We start from the raw sequence: 12,321 nt of genomic DNA, 5'->3' as shown, positions 1-12,321 counted from the left end.
ATAAAGACTTGGTAGACAAAAATGGTGACAAAAATTATCAGTAATAACAATCTTGATAAAGCAACCAAACAACAAATAAAAAAGAAGAAACAGCTCCAAACCACGACTATATCTGCTTTGCTGAAAAATAATTCCGTAATAAAATGAAAAGCAGCTATATTTGACGACAACGGAGCAAATGGTGGAACAAACAAATTGGCAAATTATAGAACATTTAAAACATAGTTTAAAATGGAAAAAAATGTAATAACAATGAGTAATGTTAAAGTGAGACAAGCCTTATGCCAGTTCAGAATCTGTGATCATAAACTCCATGTTGAAACTGGCAGGCATTAAATATGTAAATACTGCGATAAAAAGCAGATTGAAGGTGAGATACATTTGCTTATGGACAGCAGTCTGTACAATACACACAGAATTGAGTTATTCAAGTACTGTAAGGAAATTATACAAATTTAAATGAACTAGAAAAATGCAACGAAATTATGAAAAAAATTTCAGAAGCTGCACAATATATATAACAAAATATGCGAATGAAGTATGGGAGGCTTCACTAAATTTAAAACTATTTTTTATGATTTTATTGTGACATTTCACTTCTCAGCAGTAGTAGTTAATGTATTGTCTTGTATTGTACTGTACCGTACAAGTATATTGTGATTCCTTATGTGTTAGTTTGTAATATTATTTAGCATTCTGTTTAGTTTTGTTAACTTTACAGTATTATAGTTTTGTTTAGTTTAGTTAGTAGTTTACGTTACACTATAGGGACGACCATGAGGGCGCTGTTCACATTGCGATGCGATGACGTCATAATGAACAGCGCCCACATGGTCGTCCCCATAGTGTATCCGAGGTGGAAGCATGGATTAGCATAAATGATGACGTCACAATAGGATTTCGTGCATAAATTAGCATAAATGGATGTAAAGGGTTCATTTGAATGAGGATGACGTCACAATGGGATATTGTGAATACATATGCATACATAAAATTGATGTGAATACGAGGTCGTGTCGAGGTCATCGTGAATACATTTGCATAAATTACCATCAATTTTTTTTTTTATTTAATTATTATTTTTTAATTGAATTTTTTTTTAATTTGTAATTGGACGGGCGTGGACGAAAGATTTTCAGAATGTATCGTAGAGGGCGCTCACACACACACACACACACACACTAATAAATACACGTCATTTTGAAAACTAACGGAGTTTATTACACAAAGAAGGGGAAATCTACTAATGAGTAAATAATCAAAAAATGGATTAAAAACTGAGTAATTGAATTGAGTATATAGAAAGTATACATTTTTGTTTTTGTTTTGTTTTTGTTGTTTTGTTTTTTTTTGTTTGAGTAAATAATCAAAAAAGAATGGATTAAAAACTGAGTAATATAAGAAATATTCGATTATAATAAAAACAAGAGAAAAACGAAAAACATCGAAAAGTCAATACACACTTTTTTTCTAATCAGAATCGCTCATCTGTGATAAAAAGAAAAAAAGAGAAATAATATGAAATCGACATATATATATACATGTGAAATTTCAAAAGCATAAATCACACTTTTTTTTCTAATCAGAATCGCTCATCTGTGATAAAAAGAAAAAAAGAGAAATAATATGAAATCGATATATATACATGTGAAATTTCAAAAGCATAAGTCATCTAGTAAAACTGCGTGGGAAAAAATATTTGTCATAAATAGGGAGGTTGAGTAAGGTCACGTTTTCGATATATCTGTTCACATAAAGGTCATTCAAATGTCTATCACGCGTAAAAGAGTCGGCTACGGACTTCATAGGTTCCCCTCGACATCTGCGCAGAAAGTAATTCAGGACGTATTGACCATAAACTGTAGAGAACGGAGCTTGTAGTATTTGATGATTGTAGACCCATGTACAAACGTTTTTATCGAGAAATCTCTTAAATTCCATGTAGTAGGGTTGACTACCATATGAGTCAAAATATTCTCCATGGTAGGGATCCTTCAGATAAAAAGCCACCCAATGTGTCCCACCTCCGCTACTGTCATCGGTGTTTGATACGTACGCTGCGGGATACTCCAACACTTTAGCCTTAGGCAGTTGATCTCTAGCATAAACGCCGTAGAACACGTTTCTAGTGTACGGATTAGTCGACAGAATACGATTCAGTTGATTTATGTCCATCGCAGCTAGAAATCAGTCAATACGTTTCTGTCTCTGTCAATCTCGATAACGTTATCGTATTCAGCATAAATCAAAACGGACACAGTCTCAGTCAATGCTTGTCTGAACTGAAGCTCAAGACCAATCTTTCCTTCTTGTGTCAAATTGAGGTGATAATCGCTGGCCGATTCGTCGGGAGTGAGGTCAAATGGGAAGATTGTGTACCCATCGGGATATTCATCTCGAGTGATGCCGTTGCCTTGGTCTTGACCCATTTTATTTGTACCGGTAAATAGAGTGTAATAAGCCATGATGCAACTTCTGCCACCAGCTGCCGTGAAGTCTGTCTTCAATGGCTTTGCGGGAACTTGCTCGCCTCTAACGTTGAGAACGAGTGAAGTGATACCGTAATTCTGGAAGTTGAATGGATTGGTTTCGTAGGATCCATTGAAAGACTTATTAGAAACCAGACACAGGATGATTCTTTTGGGCAATTGACCAAGGAATATCAAATCTTTGTTTAATGACATAGTACCAGTCGGGATGGAAGCGATTTTCATAACGCATCGATCAATGGAGTATTTTGCAGTACCTTGTTTCAACGCTTCGACGTGTCCCAGTTGTACGCTGGGGCTCAACTTGACTTTTCTCACCAGGAGAGTAGCGTCGGTGATGACTACTTTGAATGCTGGATTTTCGGTTGAACTGATCAAGCAGAACTGATTTTTACTTCAATGTAATTTCAGTCTAACTTCCACCTCATTGAGTAAATACTTTGGTTGAAAAAATATGTCCCCGTGTATTCGTCCGATCATGTCGACCGTCTTACTGAGTGATGTATATGCGTATCGACGTTTGAGTCCCATGTTAGCGTCATCATCATCAGCCCTTGGATTTGCAACATTCATTTTTCCAGCGGTGTCCTTCTCAAATATCGCAGCACCAATCTGTGTTGATTTGGCGTCGCCTCCATAATTCAATAGCGTTTCGATCATGGCTCTGTAAGAATAGGTGGGAGATGCATCCGAAATCTGCTTTCCATTTAGGTACACGTCGATTTGATTGAAGAGGGAATGCAACCACAAGTTTGCAGGCCCTACAGTGGCGTCCGCAGCCAAATTACTTCCGTTTGCATTTGTGATTTTAGCCTTGATGTGCAAAAGCGTAGAACCAATATCGATGTAGTCACTTCCGGCCGAAGGTATTACAAATTCGATCGGACCATCGGCTATATTCGTGAGTGGATTTATCTCTTTGTAACTTCCTTTTTCGATACTTGTCTGTGTCGAAGGAATAGTAAAGAGATCGAGTTCCGTCTTTGCGCATTCACAGGAGTGTTCGTGTACAAAAGCCATGATGTTCAGTCGAATATATCTGGAGATCTTCTCCTCTTCTTAGCCTTGGAAGAAATGACACGTCTCGTTGTTGTCTTCTTTCTTTTGATGGTGCGTCCTCGCCCCGTTTGAGAGGGTCTTCCAAATAAATTGCTCAACACCGAAGAAGTAATTTGACGACCCGCAGTCTTTGCTCTACTCGAAGCTGCTTTTTTAAAGTTTTTCGCTTGTACAACATCACCTAGAATACCCAAACCGGCATCGAGCGCTGGTTTTGCCACTGCTTTCAGACCTTGTGTTAACAGAGGTGCGGCCGATCTCGCCAGTCCAGAAAACATACTTCCGATTCCATATCCGCGTTGCAGTCTCGCGCCAGAAAATACAGATCCTCGTCCAATCTGATTCATGTAGTAATTTCTATAAACCCCCACGTGAGGAGTGTAAGGTCGATGTCTGTTCATTTTTCCTTCACACTAGCGAAGGACGAGCTTTGCGAAAACTCAGCGTCACGATCACTCGTCCGCGTTGAAATGGCACCTTCTCCCCCGTATCAGACCTTATATCAATCTCCACAGTCTCAAGTGTTGACGTTCAAATCGGCAGGAAGTAAGGTTTGTTGTAAGTGTGATTGACGCTATCTCCGTGGGTTCCTTCAACATTGACTATTCTCAAGAGAGGTACGGAAACGTCACCGACCATTTGGTGTTCGACTATATTGCAATACACGTATAGGGAATACAAACTTCTAATGTCGGCAAGGTAGGGACTAGTGCGCCTTTCGTTTGTAATTGATGTATTTGAGGGAAATCCTAACAGTTCGGCCAATCCACCTATCAAGATTACACGAGCTCCTTCTTCAGCCGCCATGGTCACTCTCCTTGACCTCGAATTATATGTCATCAGTATTTCATCTGGTAGACCTTTTTCTTGAATCGCATCTAAAATCATTTCGAGCGAGTTGTAGTAACCCAGATTCAATTTCAGTTCTCCGTGATCTCTCATATTGGGTGAGGCATCGTAAAAGATTCTATTTTCGTCATGTACGACGTTGTACCATGAATTTGGGTAGTGGATGTCGGCCAATGCTACTTCCCAATCGCCATCTAGCGAAAGCGTTCTCGGTAGTTTGACAGTGTATTTTGTCAATGTGTTGTTCGGGAACACATCGAGCAAGGCATTACTAGGGAGCGTCAAAAAGAAATCCTTTCCAGACATGATGATCTTTTGAAATGAATCGGGTCATCATGTGTGTTAACAGTATTTATAAACGTTGCAAGTCCCTGATCCAAGAATTAAACGAATCATCATACCCACGCCACTTAACGAAATATTCCACATGACCTTTACGTTTTCTCTTGCGCAGCACTTTCTCCACAATGTACAATGCATCGTCGTCTTTTACTATTTTCTGAAGTTCTTCTTCGTAGAATGTACCTTCCAACATTTCGCCGTTGTAATCTGAAATTTTGTAAACAGGTGGTTGTGTGTTGAGATGTCCAACAATCGTGAATACCTCTTCGGTCCAATTGGGTAGGTAACCTTTCTTGAAAACGTGTTTGGTTTTACTGATTCTGACTCTGTCACCGAGTTTATAAATCTTCCTCTTCTTCAACCCCTTTTTCTCTGTGCTTAGATCATCGTACAATATGTCTCTGACCTTTTTCTGGTTCGCGTAGGTAACGAGTGAGGGTTTGGTATTTATACTTCTGTGATGGGTATTGTTGTAAGAACGTACCATGTCGTCTAATACAGGTAGATAAGTCAACGTGTTGTTCTTCTTGAAATATCTGAACATTTTTTCCTTGATGGTTCTGTTGTATCTCTCCACAATGCTGGCTTTAGTATCATTGCCTGTAGTAAAGAACTTAATGTCTTCGCTCTTGGGGTAGTTCTGAAAAAGTCTGTTGGTGAATTCAGTTCTTCTGTCTGTGTGCAAAACGTAAGGGCGACGCCCCTTCCCGAGTATTTTCCGAAATGCCTCGACCAAACTCGCCCCTCTCTTGTCTTTCAGAGGTACAACGAAAGCATATTTTGAAAAAACATCGATACATGTCAATAAGAACTTGTATCCACTGTTGTATCTGGATATTGAGGAGAGATTGCATAGATCAGCCTCCCACTGCTCGTCCACTTGGAAAACCACCACCCTCCTTCTTTTAAAGGACCGTCTAGAAGGTTTGTGCAGAGTATATGTATACTGTTTACTCAACCACTTCTTCACGTCCGACTTGGTTATCTTTTTTCCTCTCTTTGTTTTTTTTACGGCAACATAAAGGGAATTCAAACCCCCGTAACTTCCAGGACTTTGGACATCGTAAAACAGTTCGTCTAGGATGGTGTCCATCTTCTTTGTCATTGTTTACGGGTGTGGTTATTTCACACGCGCAGAGGCAGTGGATACGTTCGATAAACGAAAGCAAAGCAGGACAGCATGAATCCATCACGACCGACTGAACCAAAGTGAGATCTAGCGGTTGCGACCAGGTTCTATTTAATACGTCACCCACGTGTGTCAAGGATGAATGGGAGTGGAAACCACATGGGGTCCACGTCTCTTCGGAACTCTCCCCTTGAGTGTGTTGGTATGCATGTAAGACCACCGATCTGTATTGCCAACAAGGTCTTGAGGTACATTTGACATTTTCATAACTTCGGCAAATTCTCTCCAACCTGTGGGGGTGAAATTCTTCCTTTTACGCAAGAAATCTTTGACTAAATCGATGATGTGCGTGCCTGGCACGGATTGTCCATCAATGATTAATTCACCATTTTCACCCCAGTCGACCCGACTTTTCTCTGCATGCTCTTGGGAACACTTTGTAAGACTTTGGATGTAATTTGATCTGGCACACCGTCTTTGTCAGGTTGAGATTCCCGATCGGCTACAGCAACAGTGCTGGGTAATTGCTGCGTAACGGAGATTGGAATCGGTTCGTTTTTCTTCTCCCGCAACAACAAGTACTTGCGTAGAACCTGTTGGTACAGTTTGACTTTTTCATCTTCAGGCAACTCTTCCATTTGCATTATGTCGTTCATGTCTCTATCCAGCGAAGTCAATGATTTCACCACAGGTCTCGTCATTTGAGCATTCTGGCTTTGGATGGTAGATAATAGCTCAGCAGGGAATAAAGCCATCTTCTTCACGGATTCCATCTATTTAAGACCTAGTAGGGGAGGGAGTATGCTCGAAATTAAGGGAGCAATCAAGACGGCCAGGAAACCTCCTTTCTGAACCAGATTTTTTTACTTTTTCTTGACTGGAGTTTTCTTATTGGACAGTGCTCAGAGATGTTTCACGTACAACGCCAATTTTCTTTTCTGACTAGGTGATAGCTGGACGTTCCCTTTCAACACATTGAGCGAGCATTCACACAGACACTGTATCAAGTCACTAGAGGCTCCATCAATTATCCCCTTTTGTTGTTTCGAGTTGGCCTTGTGCAATACAGAGAGAAAATCAGCGTTCTTTCGCATGCGGGATGACATGGTGAAATGACTGACGATGAAAGACTGTCTTTTTTTTATACCTTTCTCACGTACACTATCGGTACTTGAGATGAAAGTATGTTCGTTCGAATGCGTATTTCCTCAGGGGTGTCTGGCATCAGATCCACAAGGAGGTAACCGTGAGGTTCTTGGGTGGCATCGGTGAATGCCTCCTGAAGAAACTTAATGTTTCCGGGGTACATTTGCTTTGCCAGAACGTTGACTTGTGATGCGTCCCTCGGATTTTTAAACAGGAAAATGTAGTGCGTGTTGAGACTGATGGTTCTCGATTGTCTGCCCTGATGAAAGAGATTTTGCAAAATCAGTATCACGGATAAATTTCGATGGTGAGATCCCTTCGTGAAGGACTGGGCGATTTGTTTATCGTTACCCGTTTCTGTCATCAGATCATCTATCACCAACAAGTTTCTTTTAGTTGGGTCGATTATTCTACCAATATCTGGAGGTATCCCTTCGATAAAGCGAATTTGAGGCACTGTCTTCATCATTTCCAAATAGGCTGGCTGAAACTCGCCGTAGCACCAATAGATAACGTCTGGTGGTGGAGATATGACGCTGTCACATTGTTCTAATATCTGTTTGACACTAAAAACGTCTTCCCAGACTGTGTGGGACCGCACACGAGAGAGGTAAATGGGTGTTTCAATCTTGCATCCATGACGATATCATAGGACCTCGCTGGTTATCGCGTCTCCTTTTACGTTCTTCAATGTACTTTTTCAACATCCAGTTTAAAACAAAATAAGGCAGTGTACATAAACCAGAATAGACGAGTGATAGAACCAAGTCCGATTTGGTAGAGCCCATGCCAATGTGATTGTTCAAGGTTCAAATGGATGAATGATGGGTAACCGACGATCTAGCTTCTATTTATATATTTTTTTGTTTTTAGAAGCCGTATGGGAGGGTACAGTAATCATCTTGTATCACCCGTTTGTCATACACTAAACTGTATGTTTTAACTTCTTCTCTATTGAATATTCTATCTCCCTTGCGCGTTATTTTTCGAGGGTCTTTGATGTGTAGAGGACCGCTTGTTCTCCGAACGAGTCGATTCATGGAGTCAAAATTAATTTCCAGTTGATTTCTGTAATTGAGGGTGAACCCTCTCACTTTACACACCGTTTGGTTCCCACTTTTGTCCGGTTTGTGTAGTCGGTACGCGTAATTCTTCGGTCCTCCCGATACGAAATGTGTGATGTAATTATCCGTCGGAGTTATTTCTCTCGTCAAATCTCCGAGATAATCACCCGTCGGTGGATCCCATTCTCCAGCTCGTTGGATGTAAATGATGGAATCTGTGTCAAAGTACAAGACTCTACTACCTAATTTCTCCAGAACACTGTAGAGTTTAAGTCGGGCATAGCTTGTCGTCATGGCAGCCAGTACAACGTTCATATTGGGTGCTTCGGTAATGTAGTCTTCTTTATCGCAGTGCTGGACAAGAACCATTTCGTCAGAGACAAAAGAAAGATCTGTGACGTCCTTTGTACTATCCATCAACAGTTTGGCGGGTGTTTCTACATACGTGCTCTGTCCAAAGTTTGATCTCTGTCCCAGCTTTCCCCAGAACGAGTTGAGATTTAGCTTGGCGAGAGCTCTGAGACCAGGATTGGTGGTTATCTTGCTTCTGTCCAAGACGATACCTTCTCTTTCGCGGTACCTTTGGATGTACATGGTTCGGTCTTCCTCAGTGCGACACCACTCTGGAAAACCGGAAGACTCTTGTTTAATTTTCAGAAACATGTTGATGTAATCGGTGAACAACCCTCCTTCTCCAGTTTCAGGGTTGTATGTTGCCGACTCATCGTAATGCCAAACTTCGTATACCTTGGTGATGCGATACCCTACTTCTTCAGCCTTTTCCAATTCCGGAGTGCACCAAACACCCGTCAGCTGACGTTCATTGACACCATGGTGACATTCGTCTTGATTCATGGTTTCCGCGCATTTGGAACAGAGTGGGAACATCAGTTTGTTGTTCACCCTGAAAGGTAGAACTGGTATATACAATCTCCTCGGAGGTAAAACGTCGCACTTGATAATACCGAAATAGTCTGTGGGTTTGGCGATAAAGTCTTTAGTGACGACTGTTGGGTGGCCAACTGGATATCGTGAGGTCTTATTGATGTACGGGTAGAGGCTGCAAAAGTCAACATATTCTATCTTTTCGCCTTCCTTGACCTCGTAATACAGACGCAGGGCATTGGTACGACCCCCGAGAAAAGCCTCCCTGCCTCTGATAGGATTTGAGATATCTAAGCTTCCAACAAACCTCTCGACTTTGTGATTGTTCTTCATCAGGTTTTTGAAATCGCATTCCCACATGGTGACTAGCAAGTATCCTTTCGATTTCAACCACTCTTCCCTCGCCAGTAGTCTTTCGTAGAGGGATGTCATACTGAGTTCATTCTTGCGATTCGTCTCATTCCTTCTGGGAAAACACTTTAGACAACCGTGGAAGTAACAACCGTAGTACTCATACAAGGTTTCGGTAGAAGCATCATATCCGTCTACGTAATAAGGTCCAATTTTCATCTCCCTTCTGGAATTACGAACATGTTGAATATGCATGTTATTGACGTGTGACGTTATAGCATCTGCAGATTGATTCTGGGCGCTGAGGTACCCTTTCTCAGGCACAACCCCGATTGTGTCAGGAGTCAGGAAATGCTTTCGAAATATGACGTTGCACATGGAAGCGATCGTGATGCAACGGCTGAAGGGGTCAACTTTGGTGAGATCCATCATCATCGATCTAAATGCCAAACAACACTCCTCGAGTATGCGCACGTCGCTCCGACAGTACTTGAGTAGTTCTTTACGTAAATCATAAACGGAGTTCTTTTCTACTTCTCCATTGTACCATGTGTAGAATGTCTTTCTAACCGCCTCCTTCATACCATCTGGGTCAAAATAACGAGCCCCGGGTATCGGTCCTCTGTAATTGTCTCCAGTGGTTCTCGGAAACAGGTGAGGAAAAAACCCCTTGTGTAACTCGTCTATGCGGAAGGTCTTAGGAAGTTTAGATAGAGCCATGGGCAGGAAATTCAAGCTATCAATGAATTTGATATCTGCACGACGGATGTATAGTTGCATGACTTTCGAACCATTCATGATGACTTCGGGTAGTATATTGTGATCGTGACAGTATTTCAGAATCATAATTCCATTGTATCCTTTTGAATTATGCGCGATGAAAATCATCCCATTATGCTCTTTTTCTAACGCCCACTCGCAGAAATCTTCCAAGGTACGTGAACCATTGAACACTTTCTCCGTACTCGGTGGAATTCGCGCTACGCACAGATCTGGAATATGAGTGCAATGTTCGTCGGTCGTGCATTCAAAATCGTAAAAGACGTAGTTACCATGGCTGTCAGAGTTATCCTCCTCAAATTCTTCCATCGAATCATCAGATTCTTGGTCCTTTGTTCTATCGGTGAGTGGTTGAATGTAACACAGGTGGTCGTACGTCTGAAAAGACTTGCAGGTTTTGCAGTAAACTTCGTTACATTTGTGAGGCCCATCACGATATTTGAGGAGTTTGTGACATTTTTCGCAACGTTGAACTGACTGGCAAAGAGTTTTTTCCCATTAACTGACTTTTGATGCCTTTCGAAACATTCTTCGTTCTTGAAATATCTGTGACAATTTCCGCATTTTTGCCATCGTGTAACCACGCAGTCCAGTTGATTTCCACAACTCAAACATCCCGTCGGACACATGTGATCGTAACGGTTGGAATAAGACTTGTCACACCTAGTGCAATAGTAGCCCTTTCCCAGAAAACCAGTCATTTTTGTGATGACGTTGTAGTGTTTATCTTTCAGAAACAGATATATGTCTTTGGAACCTTCTGCGGCATCGCCCACAAAGATGATGGAGTCAAAATGATCGTGCGACAATACGTGTATTCTGAAATTGGTTAACACGCTCTGGAATTTTTTAATCTCTTTGATACCACATGGTCCATGTTCAACTCCGGCCTTCTGTAAAAGTTCTCTAGCTTGGACGGTTTGCATAGAGTAGTTCGCCGTTTTTTCCTCTTTATAGAATCCCACACCGATGGTGGATTTTCGTCTCTTGTGGCATGTGCCATGGCGACCACGATCGCTCTTGCGCAACACATCTGGTCATCGGAAACGATTTCAATGACAGATTTGGAATTTCTCAACCTGTCTGCGATCTTTGTATCAAACTGTCGCTTCCTCCCACGTGTTTTACCGGCACCAAGAGGCATTTCAACAGATACTGTCCTGATGGTGATGTTTTCCTCAAGGGATATATCTTGGTAAGATTGTAGAATCCTCTCCACTTTTGACATCACCTTGTCAACATTCATGTCCTCAACTGGTATAAATGGTAACCAAATTTCGTTGTTCAAGTTGGGTACGTTTATGGAAATGCGAATTTGGTCACGTCCGTCAAGGTCAGAGGTGACCAGCTCGAGCAGTTGATGAAAAGTAGCGTGTAATACGCTATGCACTTCATCGAACGTATTGGCATTTGGATGCGACACTTTTACGACCCAGTCCGTTCCACTCACCTTAAACTTTTTGACAAAACGTTTTCTCTTACTGACAAGATTGAAATTAATCTTGTCGGTGATATTCTCGTCACTATCATCTGTGTCAGTATCACTGTAATAAAATTTCAAATTAAATAAATAAATAAATAAATAAATAAATAAAATACACAAATATATGAATAAATAATCAAATAAACAAACAAACAAAACAAACAAACAAACAAATATATAAATAAATAAATAAATAAATAAACATACCTTACATGGTCTTTACGACCTCCACGTTGATATCCCGAGGTAGATGGATGGTTAACAGGCCCTATTGGACTCGGAGGGTGGGTAGGCGTGTTCGTTTCTCCATATATAGAGTACAAATTTTTCTTAGCGGACTTGGGTGTTGCAAATCCAGTACTTGTAGAACTATAAAAACAACAACAACAACAAAGATTAAAGAAGAAAAAACAAATTTCAACTTACCTCACATGTTTTTGTTTTGTTTTTTGTTTTGTTTTTGTATACTTACGTTACATGTGAGCAAGAACCAGATTTAATAAGACATTTCAACTTCTGATTGAAATCTGGAGTATCTATACTGCTGGCTGGAGACCATGAACTATGTAAAAATAATAAATAAATAAATAAAATAAATAAAATAAAATAAATAAATAAATAAATAAATAAATAAATAAATAAATAAATAAATAAATAAATAAATAAATAAATAAATAAAGAAAGAAAGAAAGAAAGAACTTACGAAACACTATCTTTCGTAGATGATTTCTCAGATGTGTCGTC

At 40.5% G+C, this 12,321-nt stretch overlaps 2 protein-coding genes across 2 annotated transcripts; both read right to left on the bottom strand.

Moving 5' to 3' along the window:
* Positions 1 to 2,180: 2,180 nt before the first annotated feature.
* On the bottom strand, positions 2,181 to 2,714 carry LOC146747715 (uncharacterized protein F54H12.2-like). Its single transcript, XM_085497434.1, has one exon. The coding sequence runs from the start codon at positions 2,712 to 2,714 to the stop codon at positions 2,181 to 2,183; it is 534 nt and encodes a 177-aa protein (XP_085353560.1).
* Positions 2,715 to 2,885: 171 nt separating this feature from the next.
* Positions 2,886 to 3,509, bottom strand: LOC146747714 (uncharacterized protein F54H12.2-like). The gene has a single exon (XM_085497433.1). It carries the CDS (start codon positions 3,507 to 3,509, stop codon positions 2,886 to 2,888), a length of 624 nt encoding a protein of 207 aa, XP_085353559.1.
* Positions 3,510 to 12,321: the final 8,812 nt, after the last annotated feature.

The sequence above is a fragment of the Saccoglossus kowalevskii genome, chromosome 3 (assembly GCF_978046115.1).
Source record: "Saccoglossus kowalevskii chromosome 3, keSacKowa6.1, whole genome shotgun sequence".
Classification (NCBI taxonomy): Eukaryota; Metazoa; Hemichordata; class Enteropneusta; family Harrimaniidae; genus Saccoglossus; species Saccoglossus kowalevskii.
Note: the sequence above shows the minus strand (reverse complement) of the source record. Positions and strands in the feature narration are given on the sequence as shown.

What these genes read in the sequence shown, in the direction of transcription:
- LOC146747715 (XM_085497434.1), bottom strand. Translation starts at nt 2,714, where the DNA reads ATGAAAATCGCTTCCATCCCGACTGGTACTATGTCATTAAACAAAGAT.
- LOC146747714 (XM_085497433.1), bottom strand. Translation starts at nt 3,509, where the DNA reads ATGGCTTTTGTACACGAACACTCCTGTGAATGCGCAAAGACGGAACTC.